The 20497-nt window shown below is 39.2% G+C and overlaps 1 protein-coding gene across 5 annotated transcripts in view; it reads right to left on the reverse strand.

Annotated features, from left to right (window-relative positions):
• Window positions 1-1802: 1802 nt before the first annotated feature.
• The window catches only part of PDE8A (phosphodiesterase 8A), a 160670-nt gene continuing 141975 nt past the window's right edge, over window positions 1803-20497 (reverse strand). For 3 of the 5 annotated variants that reach the window (XM_064456318.1, XM_064456315.1, XM_064456319.1), the window contains exons 14-22: window positions 20160-20324; window positions 17501-17549; window positions 17120-17255; window positions 14239-14437; window positions 11223-11440; window positions 10228-10360; window positions 6432-6596; window positions 5397-5526; window positions 3153-4622 (exon numbers count right to left, since the gene is read on the reverse strand). In XM_064456318.1, the coding sequence (XP_064312388.1) occupies window positions 4513-4622; window positions 5397-5526; window positions 6432-6596; window positions 10228-10360; window positions 11223-11440; window positions 14239-14437; window positions 17120-17255; window positions 17501-17549; window positions 20160-20324 (1305 nt within the window). In that variant the 3' untranslated portion in view covers window positions 3153-4512. Of the gene's footprint in view, window positions 2182-3152; window positions 4623-5396; window positions 5527-6431; window positions 6597-10227; window positions 10361-11222; window positions 11441-14238; window positions 14438-17119; window positions 17256-17500; window positions 17550-20159; window positions 20325-20497 lie in introns of those variants that run through there. The other 2 variants (XM_064456317.1, XM_064456316.1) reach the window with 2 other exon arrangements.

Raw genomic sequence — 20497 nt, forward strand, 5'->3', positions numbered from 1 at the left:
AGGCACCGAGAGAAAGCATTCAGTGGAGTTACAACACAGAAGTCCTTTGCCCACAGAGCCATAGCTTCAGCAGAACAAAAAATAGGTGAAGCACCTGGACATCCCCTTTGTTCTGAACCAGCAGCACATGCTGCACAGGGACATGGCAATAATTTAAAAGCTCATTTTCTGCATCCAAACATCATGTCAGGATGAAATGCAATCCATCCTGCTATCATTTAATGAGCACCCCTGGGACCACTGTACCTTGGAGGCATGATGTCACACGTCAGCAGAAAGATTATTTGTTTTGAAGCTTTGAATAGCTCTGAGACTTCATTTCAAAGTGCTCCACGCAGAGTCATGACTCAAACCCTTCTGGTCTCACAGAAGGGCACAACTGACTAGAGTTTCCCTGTGCTGCTTCTGAGCATCCTGTAAGGGATTATTAGATATTTAATTTTATGATCCTTTCCTCTCTTTTATGTAGGGATGGCTTTGTCATTGCTTTAATTCCATCATGTTCATGACACATTTTCTTAAGTGTCATATCAATGATGTCTCTACTGAGACAAGCAGAAAGAACCACAGCAAAAAGCACTGCAACAAAAACCAAGGCATTCGTTCTATTTCAGGTGATTTTTCATTTATATATAGCCCTTGGGGAAATCGTAGTATGAAAGCCATTTCAGACCTGTGACAAGGTAGCTGTGCACAACACCTGTCTGGTTTCTCCTTTTGTAAGAATAAGCAATTATTACTCAGAATTTTATACCTGTCCCTTGCAGGGAACAAGATATTAATCTAGGGCAATTTGCTGAGGAGCCAAGATTTTTTCTTACCAGATCATAATAGTTTGGACTTATCCGGAAGCAACTGAAGTGATACCCAGGTTTAGCAGCAATATTACCTGATTGAAAATAGGTAGCATGGAAAATAGAGGCAGTCATTCTGAAAGGGTCATTTAATGCTGAATTGCTGAACCTGATTCAGTTTTAAAACACAAAGCTTTAAGATTGAAACCCATAAAGGTCCTCTCCTTCATCATGTCTACATTGGAATTTACTTTTAACATTAAAGCAAGAACAAATGAAAAGTGCAGACGCTGTATACAACTGCTAGCCTGTCTGAAATTGGGAATAACTTCAATCATACTCTTTCAGTTTATTCCAGCGTTCTCCCTTCCACAGTGGAGAACCATCATTAAAGCCATGGTTCCTGTCCCAAGCAGAGCTCCATCACTGAGTGACAGTTCAAAAGATGTGGCACTTCAGGACATGGTTTAGGAGGCATCGTAGTGTTGGGTTGATGGTTGGACTTGATGATCCTAGAGGTCTTTTCCAACCTTAATGATTCTATGATTCTATACAAAAGCACAGGAAGAGATACTAAATTGGAAAGGGTTCAGAGCACAGGGCATACGGTCTTGCTATGTAATCTTGGAGAAGAAAGGAAGGGGATCTGGAATGGCTGAAGAATTTGCAATGGGATCCAAAGACATCTGGATCCTGGATTGATAAATATCACATCACAGCTATTGCTGCTCACAGCAAGGCCCTTCCTGCCACATGGGCAGCAGCCTGGAATCGCCTCCATTGAACCTGCACAGCCTTACACTGCACAGAAGGCTTTTAGAGAGAAGCTCTAAAGATGAGATGAGACCTAAAGAAGGAAGAGCTCTTAGGTGAGGACCAGGCATAGTCATTCCAGACTTTAATTATAATGTCCCTGGCAACAGCAAAATTTAGATGGACAACAGAATGAACAGAGCTGCATTCAGTGGTTGCAAATCAGTGTTTTATGTTAAGTGAAATTATTGTACACTGACAGGGACATAAATCTGGCTGATACAGAGGGTGGATTAGCACAGTTCTACACTCCAAGTAATGACATTAAAGATGCAGTGTGAATTTCAGGGAATTAATCATATTGATCACATCTTTTCAATGATGATGTATCAGGCATTTTTATAGCAGATGAAATTAACTGCTTTTACCATTCATTAATGTAACCCAGAATATTAACTATGCTTATGAAGAAATATTTTTACCCCCTTCCTGCAGACATTCTCTGGGCCCATATGCTGTTACTTTTCCTCTCCTACCCCCATTGCAGCAGATAAGTGGATGAGATATTGATGGTGTGATACAGCTTCCCTCTAAAGGAGCCAGGGTAGCTTTTCCTTGAACTAGGCACAGGAGCCTGCATGCAATAGAAGAGATTAACGCCAGGTGGCAAATTACAGTTGATTATAATAGGTGCATGTATAGCGAAACACAGTGTAATATTGCCAGTAAAACAAAATGTATCTGGCACCAACTCTCCCTCTCCTTGCATGTTCCCTTTGAAAATAGGATACTTGGTTTTTTCAGCCTTCAATGGAAATATACCTGCTCATTCAGTATCAATTGTAGAACCCCTGGGCACTCCTAGGCAGGATCTGAGCCCTGCCAGCCTAGGCAAAATACACACATCAATGAACTAAAGGAAATTATGAAAGGGAATCCCCTGCCCTGACAGCATATAACCCAAATTCTATGTAGGAAGGCAGAGCACACAGCAAGGTAAGGGCAGCACTGGCAGAAAGGTACAATGCAAACATGAAGAGTAGTGAGCTACAAAAGGTGGTGGCCCATGAGTCTCACTGGCCTGGAGATGAAGGAGAAACACAGGAACAGGTAACACCTGGAGAGGTCACCTGTTCCTTTGTTACCTGCTTTAAGGCTCCTACTGCTGTAGTCCCCTGCATCATCCACCTCTCCCCTGCTTCTGCTTGTTCAGGAATGGTCAAAATGTTGCTAAAGTCAATTGGTTCTGCACTGACAACAGTCAGCCATTTTTTCAGTGCTTTTGGAGCCCCTTTATGCCTACCAGAAAGGCTGACAGGATACTCTTCTAGTCCTTCAGTGGAATACAGCGTGGCATTGCATTTAGCTGTGAAGAGACTTGTCAAAGGGCACAAAAGGGTTTGATGGGCTTACCAAGGGCCAGCCACAAGCTGAGGGGCCTGCCAGCCATACACCACCTTTCATCACCATTATGTCAGTCCAACCCCCTCAACTATTCCCTTCCCCAGACAGCAAGTGTCCCAGTTATTTTTAAAATAATTTGATTTATCTGTTAGTCTTCAAACTACAAAGTAAATATATATTTCAAATGAAATGGCTAGGACCTTTGACACTTCTTAAAATATACATTTTATTATTTTCTGGTGTTTACTATGAAGGTTTCATTCAAATTGTGAAGGTACACAGCCTTTACAAACTTCTTGAGTCAAAGGTTTTTGTTGGTGGTTTTATGTTCTGTTTCTTTCATGGTAGAGGAAAATACATAGGCTATAAAACGTTGAAATTCATTCGATGTTTAGTATTACCTCTTCGCATATGCTGTGGAATGCTTTGTAGAAATACCATATAAAATAAGGCAGACAGGGAATTCAGTCATAAAGTTTCATGGGAGAAAACAAAAAGTTCCAACATATTATTTTTGTAGCCAAGGGAAAATCAGGTGGTTGTCACTGGTTTGTGGGAGAACTACTGCAGTTCTGGTGCTCAGACAGTATACATTTATTGTTTATTCTACTATTCTCAAGTGAGACCTTTTCAATAAAACTTATTTTAATTAACATAAATCAGACAATATTTAAACATACACATCTATCGTTACAGTGCAATAAAAATGTATCATTGTATAGTATTTTGTATTTGCATTATGAAAATAAAAGGTCTGTACATCAATTAAATGTATATTAATGAGTATGAATCATGTAAATTTGTAATGCATCTAAAGTTGGCTTTGGCTTTTAAGTATTTATAAATTCATAGAAAATATTGAACATCTAACAAAATAAATAAAACATATCATTTTAATCATCATAGATGCTAACGATCAACCTCAAAAATTCTTGTGTTATTTTTTACATTTGCTACTAAATTTTTTTAAAGAGAACTCACTTTCAGTAGTGCTCAGAAGTGAATGATTGCACCTTCTGTGATGTGAAAAAATAGAGTACATCTATTTTTCATAGATCAAAAATTCCTTCAGAGTTGCATTTTAAATGTCTGATTGTTCTACGTAACTGTCTTAAGTGCTTATAAAAAGCATGTAGCTTTCTCATAAAAGCTGTGAATTTCTATTAATAGATATTTCTTTTTCACTTGCAAGATTGAGGATTAAGCAAAATCTTCTAGGGAATGTCCTTTTTATGAGGATTCTTCAAGGTCTTCCAGCTTCATGTACTGGTATGAAGATATCACTAAAATATGTTCACTAATAAACCCTCTTCAGTACAAGTACTGCAGCAATCCAGTGTAATTCCACTTGGTAGGCTTATTTCATTGGAGTCCACACATGGTAGTTTTGTGGAAGTCAACTGCTGACCTCATGTTCTCTTGAATTTGAAAGTTCCCCAAGCACATGGGCTAGCCTTACTGTAATACTGAAGAGACCAAAACAAATCTGAAATCACATGAATAAAAGTGAGCTTGAATAAATAGGCATCTGGTTAGTAAATTACACACCATGGTCTAATTGCTATTCTGGTGGTGGTGGTCGAAGGCTCCGCAGCTTCCTTTCATCTAGTCCTTTCCAGTATTTAAAGTTATTATCCAGATGCTGCATCAAATTTGGCAGGTCTGCAAATGCTAGGGAAGAAAGGGCAGAGTGTATTTAGTTTGCAGAATTGAGAGTGTCACATGATTCTGTCTGCTTAAGTATCACTTTAAATGTCTGGGCAACTGTGTTAAGTAAGAAAGCTTAAATCTGTCATACTGATAGTTGAAATGGTTTTGGCTGTATAGCTCTCATCACTCATGTATCACTCAGGCCACTGAGAACAGCTCTGTAAGTCTACTTAATACTGGTTTTCCAAGTTCCAGCAAAGGGACCCAGTTTTCCAGGAAAGGCATAGCTAATTATGCTTGTAATTATTCTACTTCATCAAATCTCAGTCACATGTCATGATCTGGCATTCAGGAGAGTGACATTTCTGACCACTTTTACCATGGAGGCAGCACTTGGAAGGAAATAGCTGCTCCCCCAAGCAGTTTCTAGACTGTAGAAATTTGTCTTGAAGAATAACTGATATTAACATGGACAAAATGACTGTGCCTAAAGTGCTATCAAGGAGCATATGTTCTGTTCTCCATTTACAGAGAAGCAAGTTTAAAGTGAAGAAAGTTAAACATTGCCTGAATCTAATATATTAAAGAGAAGCCAAGAGAAGCTGAGAGAATGGCTTGTAGCAGTACCAAAATACTTCTAAGCAATAATGAAGTTATTAAGCTTACTCAAACTGCAGAAATCTTCCCTTTTCTCCCCCTTTCTTTAGGAGCCATAAGAAAGCAATTTTATATCACAATACTTTCAAATGTTCACAAAATAGTTATTGTCAGGAGATACAGCAGAGTTTTGCTTACCGTCCCAGGCATCAAACATATCCGTAATGAAGTAATCAATGAATGATATTTGGGATTTGGGGATGCTGCAAGTATTTCTGTCAAAAACTGGCATCACAACAGGTAAACCTTGCCTCTTTTCTTCATCAGTCTGCAAAAAAACACTCTTGTGATTATTCACCTAAGACACATTCTGTTAATGGGCTTCTTTTAGCAGCAGATTGTTTAGCACTGACTAGAGCATGCAACTGCTAAATAAACAGAGGAACCTGAATAAATCTGAAGAAGCAGCAATTTAATCTTAAGCACCTAGTTGTCTGGGTTTCAGCAAAACAGCAGACGAATAATGCCTTCCAGTGTTTCCCACAAAGTGATACATTTACCTTCTGCATCTACACACAAAGCTGACCCTAAGTAACTTCACATGTTACTGCTTAAGTTATGACTGCTTTGGAGCTAAAAGATGCTCAACCATTTTCAACCTCTGACGGAAGCCTCACGGAATCTGTACACCTCAGACATGGCACAATATCTTTTTTGTCCTCCTCTTCTCCCCTTGAGGTACCAAGGCCCAGCTGCAGTGTTTGGTCTATCATCTGTAATAATGACTCTGCCCTCTCGTTTTCCCCATCTTTCTGAAAGCTTTCTTCAAGCACAGTGTGCTACGGTCTTACAGCATTTCTTGGAGCGAGTACTGTCCCATGCTAACACTAGGACCTGATGATCCTAATTCTTGAGGCATAGCCAGGATGTGGGTACACAGAAGGCACCCTTCCTCTGCCTCTTGTGATGGGAATGCATTTGCAGGCAAAACTCAGCTCTAAACTGAACAACTTGAAAGCTTAAATTTTTCAAAAACTGCACTGTAGAACTTGTCAGCTTTCATCTGTCTGAAGGCATCTAGTCTTGTATCAGCATGAGTAATATCCCATCACTTAAAATAAAAAGTTGTTATTTTTCACATTATGTGGTGCAGCCTTAGATGTTCTGGGACACTAGCAGTATATGCACCCTTCTCTCACCTGGAATTTCAGCAGCCCGTTTTAGCTGTCTTACCTGTGCAAAGTACTCCTCAGAGATGCGTCCAGCCCACTCTATGCACTGTTCTATGGGTCTGCATGGATTGGAAATGTCAGCACACTTTATCAGCATGCGTTTGATAAGGATACGGTTTTCAGGAGACGTGAGAACAGTTTTGATTGACTCTCCATCACCATTATTCTGTAACATTTAGGAATTAAAAGCAATCCATTAGCAAGGTCTCTGTGCACTTACTCAAAAGCTTTGTGCCCTGGGAATGCTTTCAGCAGATCCTACAGGGATCAGTCCTGCTACTGGCTACTATATTTGATGTCCAACTGAATTTATTGGGGGATTATGAATATTAGCCACAGCTCTGAACTAACACTGAACTCCAGTTTCTGGATTCAGTCACCGTCTTTGTGACAGATCTCTTGGTCATCTTTGGGCAAGTCGTCTAATCCCTCTACGCCTTAACTGCCTCCTTAAAAGTGTGGAGAGGATCCATTCATCACTACACACATAGTGATGAGAACCGTGTAGGCAGAAAAATGTAAATCTCTGCCGAAATCCAAGGATTAATGGACTTGCACATTAAGGGTGGAATAGCTGGTTTAAAAAAAAAAGGCCTGACCCGAGATGCACGGTCATCCTCTGCACACAAACCTCGCCAGCATGAGCATCAATCATTCTGAGAGCACTGCTACTATTAGGAGAGTCAGATCCCACGTTGCCTCCCAGGCATGCTCCTCATTCCCTTCCACTGGACCCACGTTAGCCCATGAGTCTCTGACCTGACTGGGAATTTTGCTTTCTGAGAGTTTGTCAGTATTAAAGCAATATATTAGAAACATGCTTCTGAACAGCCTCATCTTTCCTCTGCAAGTCCAGGAAAGTTTTCAGCCCACACACAGCTTATATTGGGTTCCCAGGCTGCACATATAAGCGTGTCAATGGTACTTGTTTATTTGGAGCCAGTATACAGCTAACATGAGTAAAGGCTGTGATGATCCAGGTTAGAAGCTATTTTCTGTGGAGCTATGATGAAGTAAGTTTCCAAAGGGCAGAGATTCAGGATTAAAATATCTTAAAAAAATTACCCAAAATACAACGTTATTCCTTGACTCTTTAGGGATGGGTAGGTACAGAAATTTACAACACCGTCTACTCAGAATAGAAACTCTTTGAAGCAAGGAATATACTAGACTTCTCTGGCACCTAACAAGATCTTGGTTTATAGTCAGAGCAGTGAAGAAGCAACAGTAATGATAATGATAATCATAATAATATGCCATCAGTTCCTGCAGTATTTTGTACAAAGAGGGAGATACAAAGCAACAGAAACATAATGATCTTTTATTAGGACATATTTTTCAGAAGAAAGTTCTTGTGGGGAAGAAAGTTCTTCCTAAAGGAAGAAACTGCCAATAAAAAAAAATAGTATTTGTTAGTATAGTGGCTCAGAAACACCAGCTCCACAGTTAACACCAAAATGAGACTCCCAAACCAATTCTTTTCACTCATTTTTAGATATGTGGAAGGGAAAATACAGAGGAAACAAAGTGAGGTGCATACATCTCCACATAGCAGAGAATATCCTAGTAGGTAAACCACCAGGAATCAAGAAAGGATGTTCACTTCTGTGATCTGTTCAAACGAAGGCACAATTCTACTTGCTGGATGCAGATGTCTTGGGAATAAAATGTGCTAACTGTGCTTAGTCCCAGCATCCTGCTCAGAGTGCAGAGGTGTCTCTGCATGTCAGATGTTGGCTTCCTGTCATAGGCTTAGGTGACATCATGAAGGGAAATGGGAGGATAAAGGATGCTGGAGCTGGAAAGGATTTTTTTCAGTTTATGAAACAAAAGAAGAAAGGAAACAAACAGAGCAGCTTCTCAGCATGGCTCTTTGAACAAATATGTATAAAAATAATAAATAAAAGAAATAAGTGGAACTGTCCCATTTGGAACACACGGTTGGCAGCTCAGCCTGCAAACACTACACTGACTCACCGCCATGACTGGAAACCAGGCCAGGAAACACATGCTGCTGCTGCAACCAGATATACAACCAGACTTGAAAGAGGACCTGCCAGTGTTGTTCTGCTGGTAACAAGCATGGCAAATGATTTGGTTTCCCACTCACACATTACAGGCCTTTTAATAGGAACCTGCTAAACAGAGAAACTCCCAACCAAAAGAAGGGAAACATTTTGCTTCTTGTTTTCAATACAAATTATATACTTTTTGTCTTTCTTCCCACCCTTGGGCAGAATTTGCTATGAATTGCAAATGCATTGTAGGGCAGTTTATTTCGCTGCAGCCCGTGGGGCTCAAGGGCAGAATTAACTTTTGTTTGATTTCTATATGTCACTGTACTTGTTTTTACTGTCTGACTGTACAGGTCCAAGCCCTGTTCTTCAGCAGCAACAGCTATTCAGCTCTCCATAACAGGCAAGAAGACGATTTTGGCTCTTTGGATAGATGCTGCTGCTGAAAAAACTGCTGGATCCCAATTCTTGGGGCTGGAAGGAGGGGCTCTGCGCACCAAGCCAGGCCAGTACAGAGCCCTCCAGCAGGACCAGGTGTCCTAGAGAGTTATGCACTCCACAAGGTCAGACAGTGTGGTGCACTACATTCAGCAGCAGCAGCTCCTTTGTTCTCCTCCATGTCTCTTCCCCTCCTACACTGAATGCTGCTACGCTCACCCAGAGAGGCTGTCCAAGTGAGGACTTAACAGCATTTCTCCTAGTATAGTCACTAAAACCAGTATCCTAGGGGACTTTGGCTTCATATTTACATAGTTCTCATTAGCATTGCTGGGTGCCAAGAACAAAGCTAATTCTGGCATATACTCCTGTGGACAAAGGTACTCCCCTCCAATTAAGCTCCAGTCTGCTTCTGATGGGTGAAGGAACAAGACCTGTGCCTCTCCCACCTTCAGATAATAAACTGACTGCCCTCCCCCATTGCACACAACAGTCATAAATGTGGCTTTCTAAAAAACATGGTAAGAAAATACAGAAAACCATTACAGCTCCTACAGGATGTTGCCACCAATGCAAACTTTATTATAACCATTTCTGAAAATTCTTCTCTTTGCAAAAAACCATTCCAACAAAATTATACACTGCTCTTACTGGCAACAAAACTGCTGGTTGAAGCTGTTATTGAAACTGGTGTGGTTTTTCAGACTGAGTTCTTAACAGGCAATTTCATTGTGTCCATGGGGTTCCAGATGGCTATTGATTATGTCTATATGATACATAATACAACCATCATCTATTTTAAAGATTAAAAAAGAAAGTAGACAGAAAACCCATGAATGCTGCCAGGCAGTGCTGAAGGCTGAGGGCCCTCATTTTCAGAGAACACACCATATGGCAGTCAATATACCTGCCCTTATGCTGCACCACCAGCGGTTCCTGTTGTCAGTGAGGGAGTAATTCAGCTTCTGTTCTGAGGCAAATCTTGGGTCCTTTGCAGAAATGGCTAACAACAACATCAAGTCTTGCCACTAACACTCTCTCCATGGGAGTAACTGGGTTCATCAAATGGCATTTTTAACAGGAAAATATATAGCCCAAGGTTCTGGTCCCAAGTACAACATCACAGCACTGCAATATTAATAGGATCCAAGTGAGTCCCGCTCACCCTCAAAATGTGTGATGACCCATTAAGCAGAAGGGCATTCAAACCCAGAGGTGAAAGGCACATTTCTAGTCTCTCTTTCTCCATGTTTCTGATGAACTTTACCATGTGGGGATTTCCTACAGCCAAGGGTTCCCAGTCCCTGCCTAGTCATTTTAAGGAGGACTTGCAGTGTCACTTACCCCATTTTCTTCTAGTGCTGCCAAGGGTTTATTAATGCTGTTGACAAACTTGTTGACATGCTCAAAGTGCTTTGTCATTTCTGTTGCTAAGACCATGTCAATAATGGCTTGGCGAAGGGTTCGATACTCATTCCTGTTTAAAGAAGGAAACAATTAAGAACGCTGGCTAGTTCACAAAGGGCTGCTTGCTGAAACAAGTCTAACAAAAACGCTATAGACCATTTCCATTGAAGGGAGGTGCTGGGGGAAGAAAGAACAGCAATAAAGGCTTGGGCAGCTGCATCTATGCTGGATGAAGTACCCTTTGGTGTGCAGAGACATATGTGCTAGAGGCATGACTGGATCTCTAGGAGAAACAGTGCAGGAGTGGGGCAGAAACAAAGGCTCCAGCTACTCAGGAGGGCTGCCAGGACATGCCACACCAGTGTGTTCCCAAGGCTTGTAGCATAGACACTCAGCAGTGGCTCATGCCCCAGCCAAGTTTTCAGTAATACTTTTCTGCTGTGTCTTGAGAGGGCCAAGGCAATGGTCACATCCTCACCCCAAATGCCTTTCTAGGGCTGGAAGAAGAACAACAGGTCCTTCACTGTCTCTCCCATTGCAACAAGGCATTTAATTTTTGACTGACGCTCTGTGAGTCTTTCTATCCTTGTTCTACCCAGCAAACTACCCACTCAGCCATAGCTTGTCCTCTATATCCAAGGCTACAAAATTATTCTTCTAGACTTGCTAACATTAGGATTTACACAAAGTTCCTTAGATAGGGTCTGCCTTTTTATCCACAGGAGGAATTGGAATAATGGGATTACTCTTAAGTCTGTGCAAGACAGGCAGAAGGACTCTACTGTTTTAGAAGCAAACTTCTACAAGGACTACAGACAGTTATCCACAAGGCACTGCCTTCCTCTGGGATGCTTGTTTGCATTATCTTATGTTACGAAGAAGAGAGTGAGTGATGTTAATGGGCAGACAAGGACCCTGGATTTTAAGCTTACCTCTCCATGTTTTTAAATATATTGCATTTGTCATCCCGGGTGGTGAGCTGGAAAGCCAGGGCAGCATGATGGCTCTCCAGCACTGCGGTGTCATTGTAGAGAATTGCTAGCTCACTGCCAGCATTGCACAGGAAAGAATTTGTTCTTCCTGGGTGATCCACATCATGGACTGTGGCAGCAATGAGTGCAGCAACCTCATCAATCGGATCCAAAGTTTGCTGAAAATAGAAGGATGCTTCGTTTTCCTGGCAGACTCATTAGAAACCCTACTCTGTCCATAAGATTAAGCCAAGCTGCTGAGGAATAAAAGCCTGAACTCTGCAGATCAGTAAGGGTCAGATGTTCTAGACAGAGCAATGGAAAATTCATTATAAGCTTCATTGAACACTGTATGACTTTTCTGGCCATTTTGTGCCTCTTGAATTTTACTTTAGCCACACCTTTGACAAAGCACATCCAATTAAACAAATGCAGAGTAATATATTAGTTTGTGTTTTCTAACACAGAAACCACCTTCACTTGGAGTTAGGGTATTTGGCTTGGAAAAAAGACCAATACTGCTAAAAATCATTCTATTTCCAACAGACCCCTTCATTTCTTTTGGAAACTCAATGTGTCCTAATAACATTCCACTTACATGCTGGCTAGGTTTACAATTTGTAAGGAATGTTTCCCGTATATCCAGTTCTATAATAACAGTGTCCTGGGGCTACAGCTAATATGAATTCTATGAAGAATCCTTGATGGTTTACATCCGTGGAAAAATTACATGACACACTGTTCTATACTTTCTGTATAAGATTCTGATTCTCTTAGTGTGCTGTACTCCATGCTTTATGTCTACTTACATTGGTCATTGCTTTATGTCTAATTATATCTACCCTATAATGAAATAAACAACTACTCAACTTTTAAGGTTTTATACTTGAGTTTTAATACTGTGTTAATAGCATAAAGGAGAAAAAGAACCAAGCATCTCAGGAATATATTGTACACATTTGGAAACTAGCCTTCATGCTGTGTTTATGTTGGCTTTTTGTGAAGGATCACAGATACAAAACAATTACGTTAAAAATGTTAATAAAGTGAAAGAGACACAAGAGCAGAAATGTTCCCAGTTGAATCTGGGAGCAGGGCAGATAATTTCCATTCCAATTAGTTTGAATTTAAGGTCCAAATTCTCTACTGGCTTTGACAGTACAGTTCAGAATCATTAGACTTGGTAGGTGAAAAGACAATCCCTACACTACTTTACACCTCCTGAAATTAATGCAGTGACTTGACTTTGATGGAGTTAGGATATTATTCATTGAGGACTGTCAAGAAGGTCTTGTGGAGGACAAGAAAAGGCAAAGAATTATTTCTACTCTAGGTTCATAGTAAGCATTGCCTGAAATACTATCTGCTGTGTGTTAGCTTCTTCCTTCTTTCTTTCAGCTGCTGCTCATGGGATTCTATTTTTGTGGTATGAAGTTAGAAGAGAGAGATTTTTAGAACAGACTCTCCTCAGAGGGACACACTGACCAGTGTTCAGTCTGGCTGAAAGACCTGTGCAGATGGGAAGTGGCCAGAAACTGGAGAATACTTGACCTGTGGGATCACAGCAGTGTATCTTATGCTTATTTCCCAAGTCTGATAACAAACTTCACAGGGATTTACAGCACCTTTACCCCCAACTTCAGGTCAAGGATTCTAATTTTGTCATCTTAACTCCTGTGGCACAGAAGTGGAAATGATTCTGAGAATATTGCTTCAATTTGGGAGCCAGAAAATTTTCCCAGACAAGAACCAAGTTCAATTTACTAAAATAAAAATCCCCTCAGTGTGAACTTGAGTGGTAGGACCTGGCCTTCTATATTTAGGTTAAACTGAACTCTGGACAACACAAAAGCAGCTGGGCTGTAACAATGAAAAGATAAAGAGAGAATTTTGAACGTTGATTCTGCCCCTTCTACTGCTGCAACATTTTTTATCTTCCTATGCCTACAGCAGAATGGAAATAACATTCTGGAAAAGGAGGAGGCAGTCTTGCTTCTGTGGCATTGAAAGGAGTCCAGATCTTGTCTGTTTTTCATAGATATTCTTGGGAAGACCAGCTAAACCTCTGGCAAATCAGAGGCTGGAAATATCCAGTGACATTCTGTTTCCACTTGGCATATAGTATTTGTAAGACAGTTTCTGGAAAGCACACTAGTAAGCTGCAGCTCCAGGTTAAGGGACTTATTACAGTTTTAATGATCTGTCAGAAGGTTGGTTTACAGTCACGAATGTCTCAGCAAGGTGCCCATCACTAGCACTATCCTTAGGCAGGCCATTTCAGGGTAGGAATTCCTATCCAAAAATGCAACTCAGAAATATGTACTACCACTCCACTGCATACACATGCAAGCACTGTTTTAATTCCCCTTCTCCAGTCCGCCCTCTGGGCATGTGAGAACAAAGGTTGCTGTGATTTTTTCTGGTTGTCAGTGGCTCTAATATGCCAGTAGGTGTTATGGTACAAGGAACTTCAACGAGTAATCTTTTTCAATACTCTCCTCCAATGTAGTCTCTTTAAGCCTCAGGGCATCTCGTCCAGTGTATGAAACAGCTTCAGAAGCACTAAACCTATTTCAGGCCTATATTGTCCTGGGAGTCTTCTGCAAAATGACCATCACAAGGCATAAGAGATAGTGATTTATTGTGTTAAGTCTGTATTTGGCATGTACCATCACAAAAATAATTGTGTCATTAGCTTACCTATCTGAGAAAGTTAAACTATATGAAGAAGTTTTGTTTTAAAAGGAGGGTTTCTTATTCTCGTATCAAGAATAGCTCAATTCCTGTAATATTAGTGTCCATCCTTCCATGTATTTATAAGAGAGGTCCTAGAACGTACGTAAAGCAGCCCAGTTCTCTGACCTCAGAGTTACCAAATTCAGTAGACATTTGGCTCTTGGCAACTTTTTTTTTGAGATCTTCCTCTGATCGCGCCTGTACGTCCCGCCTAGACTATTTCTTATAAATGTGGACTCACCTTTACTCTTTCTTTAGACAAGAAATAAGCAGTGGCATGTAGTACATCTGCTGAATGAGTAGAATTATGGTAGGAGTTGGAGGAATGGTAGTTAGCTTCAATAACCTGTAACCATGATCTCAGAGTTGATTCTGAACAGTTTAGGAATTCACAGATTCCAAAGCGAGCAAATATTTTGAGACCCAGATAAACCAAAGGCCTGTTGAGAAAAATAAACACAAAGTTTTAAAACAAATGAGATTGAAAGAGTATTACCTAGCATCAATAGTATGAATCTATTCAGCATTTTTAACCAATGACATGTCAGATTAGGTATAAGGACTTGTTAAAGAATTACAATCCAGACCTGTAGAAATGTTCTGCCTACCCATCATGTGCGCACTCTCAGAACCCTGCCAGTTCTTGACACCTCCAGGAGTAATAAAAAGGCCTACATTGCTGCTGTACGACATGTAGTAGTATTTTGAGGTTTGCAGAGTCTATGTTGAGTAAATGTATACTGTAGTCAAAATGAGATAAATTAGCAAGTACTAAACTCTACGCATGAGAGGAAGGAGGTAATCTTGCTGCTGCAACAGATTCCTAAACTAGCTTGCTTACAGTTAGATTAATTATATCTATACTATACAATGCTGCAATCACTATTCTTTCTGCACTGCAGATCTGCTCCATTTCTTTTACACCCACTCATGCAGGCTTCCATTACTCATTGACTTTGCATGCAACAGAGGATGAGAGATGGAGGTATTCTGGAAGCAAATGACCAGGCCAGAGTATGCCATTTCTAGAAGGCTACAAGGTCCTATAAGTATAAGGACTATAAGATGAACCCTCAGGTTAACCAAGTCAGAGACCTGTCTCCAAAACCAGCCAACATCACTGTATTCCAGTACTCTTGCCAAACTGCACAGTTTAAACCCAGATGACTGGCAGGTGAATGAAGACCAGAACAGCAGTACAGAATATTTCTAATCTGAAAATTGTGATAGTGCAATATGTTTAACGGAGCAAATGAAAAGAAAAAAATATCAAGTTTTAGCCCACTAGCCTTTTTTCGAACCCAGTTTAATATCCCTGTTTTCTTGCCCAATACATCCTTTGCTTAAGAAGAACAGGTATAGTAGTAAATATTTTCAAATGTGGATTCTTAAAAATAGATCTTAAACCCTGATTTTGGCATCTCACTTCGCTGCTTGATTCCAGATGCATCAAGCCCTTTGATTTTTAGCTGCACCTGAAAGGTGAGGTGAGGTCATTTGGAGTTGGCTGTACATCTTTTGGCAAAAAAACTCAACAATACTGTGCCATATACTAGAAACATAACATACTGAAGTTAAATTCCCCCTAATTCCTGCCATGTAGCACTGTCAAAGGTCTCTCCAGGTTTCCGTGTCAGTTAACTGTAATACACTAAAGCTTAGATTTAATGAATTATCTTTGCTTTACTACCATAAGTCTTCTTGGACTTGAAGACAATAGTAATAGCATATTCATACTTGTGATTCATTGAAGATCACTTTAATTCTCTTAATAAATGAATTGCCTTTATTTAAACACAGCAGGAAGCAATCATGGTTATAATACCTTTAGTGAGAGGACAGACCACAGAGTCTGTGGTCTCTCCAAATCAATAAGAACAGAGAAAAACCTATCTGGTGATGTCATGCATGTTGGCTGGGATAATTAATTCTTAAGTTACTGCAATGTGCATATTAAATGTCGTAAATCACACAGACTGAATAAATATTGACTGTTTTTTTAAATTACTGTATCTATAGCACTTCATTAGGATCAGAAATGTAGCGAAGGAAAAAAAACCCTAAAGTGACTGGATGCAAATTTCTTCACTTACAATAAAATCACCTTAAAGAAGAATAAAAACCTCATTTTTTTTTCTGTCCACACTTTTGACTTATAAAACCGTGGTCTAAAAATGAAGTGCATATATGTTAACTAAATGCTTGGTATCTTTCTTAGACACTGCTTTTGAATACCTTTTAAAGTTCTTTCAGATCTGGGATTTTAACAAAGGTTTAAGATTCACTGCAGGGTCTAGCTTCCAAATTAGTGTCTCATAGAAGCATTAAGCTAAAACAAAGCATGACACATGAAACTAGACCCAAGGAGAACTTTTGCTAGGCATCCGAAAATAAAAACAAGGATTTAAACAGAAAGATCAATTTACAGTCTTAGTGGGAGCATTTACTACTAATGAAGTACAGTGTATCAAAACTGCCAATCTGGTTTTGAAAACTTCTGTGATGGAAATTGGTATGCACGACTTTTAATCAGTAAATATTCTTCAGTTAATCTTATACATAAAAGGTAGCCTGCCAAGATTTTAGATTAAAGACCTTCCTCTAGTCTGCTATTCTGCTGAAAAGCTGTATTTGAACTGTTTAGGAATAAAAATTGCCCAATTACATGGAGAGAAAATAAAGCATGATCTGTATCAACTGATGAAATTAAGACAGCATGTTGACTCTGTATGTAGTTGGCCATAATTTGAATTTGAATCCCAAAAGACAACAATTTGATTTGTAGAACTTTTCTATTACTGAGAATGGAATAGGAAGACTTTTAAAATTATGTTGTTTTGTTATTATACCATATCAAAGATACATAATCTTCATTTACATCCACTGGGTATCTGCAGAAAATAGTGTATGATAAACCAGAAGATATTTAATGGGTTCATGGACAACTACAAATGACAATGGGAAAATTTCAAACATTTGACTTTGAAAATAAAAGTAAAAAAGCAGAGGTAGAGAAATTAATATTTTAAAAGCACAGGTAGAGGAATTAAAAAGCTGGTTACAGGGTGACATTTAAGTCAGTTTTCAGCAACTTCCATTTATTAGCTCTTGAGCTTACTGACCTTTTATGGGTGGCAGCCTCAAGTTCAAAGATGTCAAAATCCCAGTGTTCTTCATTTTCCATTGCCTGTGAAATCCGTGGGGGTATGTCATTGAGAGAAATTGGAGAGATCAAACTGCCAGCGACCTGATGAGTTTCTGTTGAGGAATATATTTTCAGATCACTATTAATAACCCTGAGATACACTTTTACTTTAAAAGTTTTATTTTCTGTAGTAATGCCTGGCAACTCTAATTTCTGTAAAGCTCAGTAATGCTGCAGAACAATGCTTATAAAAAAGAATAAAACAATGTTTATAAAAAAGAACACCTGATCACATTTCCCATTTATTAAATTTCTTAACATGTTTTAATATCTCAGTAACCACCAAATTAAAACTTACGTTTTGCTGACAATATGTATTCATTCCCTGATAATCTTCGTAAACCATCCTGTTCAAGAAAAGTTGAGAGTTAGATGCAGGGTATTATACAAAAGGTCTATAAGACAATGACACCAAACAGTAGCACAATGACTTTAGAGAAGCCTGACTGCAACCTGTCACAGTCATCAAAGCTGCCTCTCTCTTATTTGGGTATACTGTTAAGATTTGCCTGTTTTACATATAGTTCATAATGAATGTCAAACTGCAAGATATGGGATACAATGTGAACTCAGACAGGTAAAAGTGAAATTTCTCAGCTGCAGATGGAGGTCTGGAATTACAGCCTCACATCCACCTTTGTCTGGACAACACACACACAGGCTCTGGATGAGTGCCACAAACCAGACACAGAATGTCCACATACTTCCCATCAACAAGCAAAGGTGGGTGGTGGGAGAGAATGGATGGAGACATGCTTCTGCTTTCCTCCCCCTGGTATTGGCAGGTCAGGTCACCTCAGCAGCATAAGAATCTCATGATTTGTTTCTGGGATTGCAGAACAACAAATTACTCTGAGGCTTCCCTTCTATCAAACAAGAACGTATGCTTGTTTCTTCTCCAATTCAGTGCCTCCTAGGCTTAATTCTGGCATGATGCCTAGATGTGCAAACTGAGACTAAGGATTAAAACTAACAGGATGATATATTTAATATTTACTTTTCAGCTAATCTAAATGCTGGGGCCCAAATACTGCTTGGTCTTTTGATGTATACAGCTGTTAGTTACTGCACATTAATGTTTATCCCATGATGTAAAAAACCTGTTATTAAAAAAAAAATCTTTCTGCAAGCACCTTACTAAAAATGTTATGCACCCAAAGTAGAGCAGAAGTAAATATGGATGCTATATCTGAACATGCAAAGTCTGCACTTAAAAGAATTGTTATATCTCATTCTTATTTTCACATTTGTAAGTAAATTAGTCTGGAGTTTTGTGATTTAAAAGGAAAGGGAGTACTACTCCTATAACTGGCTCAGTGACTTTTTAATAGCACTGCTATAACACCAATATTTAGTCCATCAGATGCTGTCTATCATTCAGAATCAAATATTAGTTTTTTAAAGAGTTGAAATAGCAGGTGTAATTCTATCTGGAAAATCTATCTTTGAACTCCAAATGCCCTTCCCATCATGAATTCTGCTTGAGAGTTCAAATCCAATAACCTACTACTTGTTCCCCTACTCAGACATAACTTCTGAACATGAAATAGAATAATATGATTCTGTTTTCAACAGACCCTTAGCTGGAAAAATGTATCTCCCAGATAATTTAAAACTCATACTATACCATATACCCTTATGCTCTGAAATGGATTTTCTCAGCTTTTCTATTTTTTCATAAAATTGCCCTTGTTTTATTTTTAGTAAGGATTTTGTGTTTTGTAGTATTGTTACCTACGTGTTCTGGGATACAGTCAGAATACAAATCTATGTGAGAATCAACAATCCACAAAAAGGAGAAGACAGTTGAGTTTTTATGGACTATGTGTATTCAGCAGGAGAAAAGATTAACGTTGAGACTCTAATGGTTATATGCATCAATATTCTTCCTATGTTTTTATAGTTAAGGTAAGAATATATTTTGTCTACTGAGCTAGTAAATTCAAACCCTATACAAACCATTCAGGTCTTCACCTGGTATTCTTGAAGTCTCTCGTGCGTTCTTCCTGATTAGGTATTTGCTGCCATATTTTAAAAGGCAAAAGTATATGTAAACTGCTTGAAGATTTGATAGATACTGCAAAGGCGTTTTGATAGTTACAGCATGAAATGATAATAGCCCAGAGACATCTCTGAAAAGCTCACATCTTGTGAGCCTTTTTGCATCCAACACACTGTCAAATCTTTTCCTGGGGTAGCCTTTTATATGCAATCTACAGACTAATGGGAACACATACCCTTTAAGGCATAGGAAACATTCATCCAAGTTCATCTAGTTATTATCAGGAGGGTCAGACTCCAGGCTCTGAAGGTTTGGGTACAATTCTTGCTTCAGTACATACCCTTTGTTCAACTTTGGGTGCAATGCTTTTTCCAATGCCCCCATTCCTCTTTTCATAACATACCAACATAATACATGCCGCCTTCAGTCTTTTTATTGCCCTATTTATTTAAATTATGAGTTCTGTGGAGCATGATTGTGTTTTAATTCATGTTTCTAGCTCAAAGCACTCTGATCTTTCTGTGAGCATCTATGGGTACAAATATAATCCAAGAAATCACAACAAAAAATATATTTTGCATTCTTTTGAAAACACATACATTCTATACACAGAAAAGCCCCTGAAACATGCCATTCTAATCCTAATTAATAGAAACAAGTGTCTGGCTATCTTTCTTCCTTTGTCTCCCATCTAGACCTTTCTAAAATGAATCACATTGAAAAAATGATTGGTTTTCCTTTCCATTTCTAGCAAAACGAACGCTTCAATTTTCTTCCAGTTTTCAGAGCTACATTCTTAATGTAGGGGAAAAAACATCCACAAAGAGAGATGTGCAGTTTTTCCTGAAAATTTGGCATTGTAGAGGCAAAACACGTGCCAGATGATAAAGATCGAGTAACTGGGAAAATCAGGCACTGGGACATTAAACAGCTGTTTGTGGCAGTATGTACTTACTGTCATTAACCCTCCAACGAGGTCACTTGTATGTGGATCCTCATCTTTTGTCCCCAGTTGTGGAGAGTACAATTCAGTGGTTCTTAAAATCTCCAAAACCCGGTCTAAAGCTTCAGCAACTGGCATGGGACTGCTTTCTTGTGCAGCATTGATGATGTTTATTACCTGGTTTAGCATTAGACATGTTTTGAATTTAGAAGTGATTTAAGAAAGAGCAAGAGACACTCATCAATTACTATGGAAAACTCACAGCAAATAAACAAGAGCTACAACTTTAATCCATGTGTGGGAGAATCAAAATGAAAGGGATGTTACTAAAGCACTGATGATTGCTACTG

Source organism: Phalacrocorax carbo, chromosome 7 (genome assembly GCF_963921805.1).
Source record: "Phalacrocorax carbo chromosome 7, bPhaCar2.1, whole genome shotgun sequence".
Lineage (NCBI taxonomy): Eukaryota > Metazoa > Chordata > Aves > Suliformes > Phalacrocoracidae > Phalacrocorax > Phalacrocorax carbo.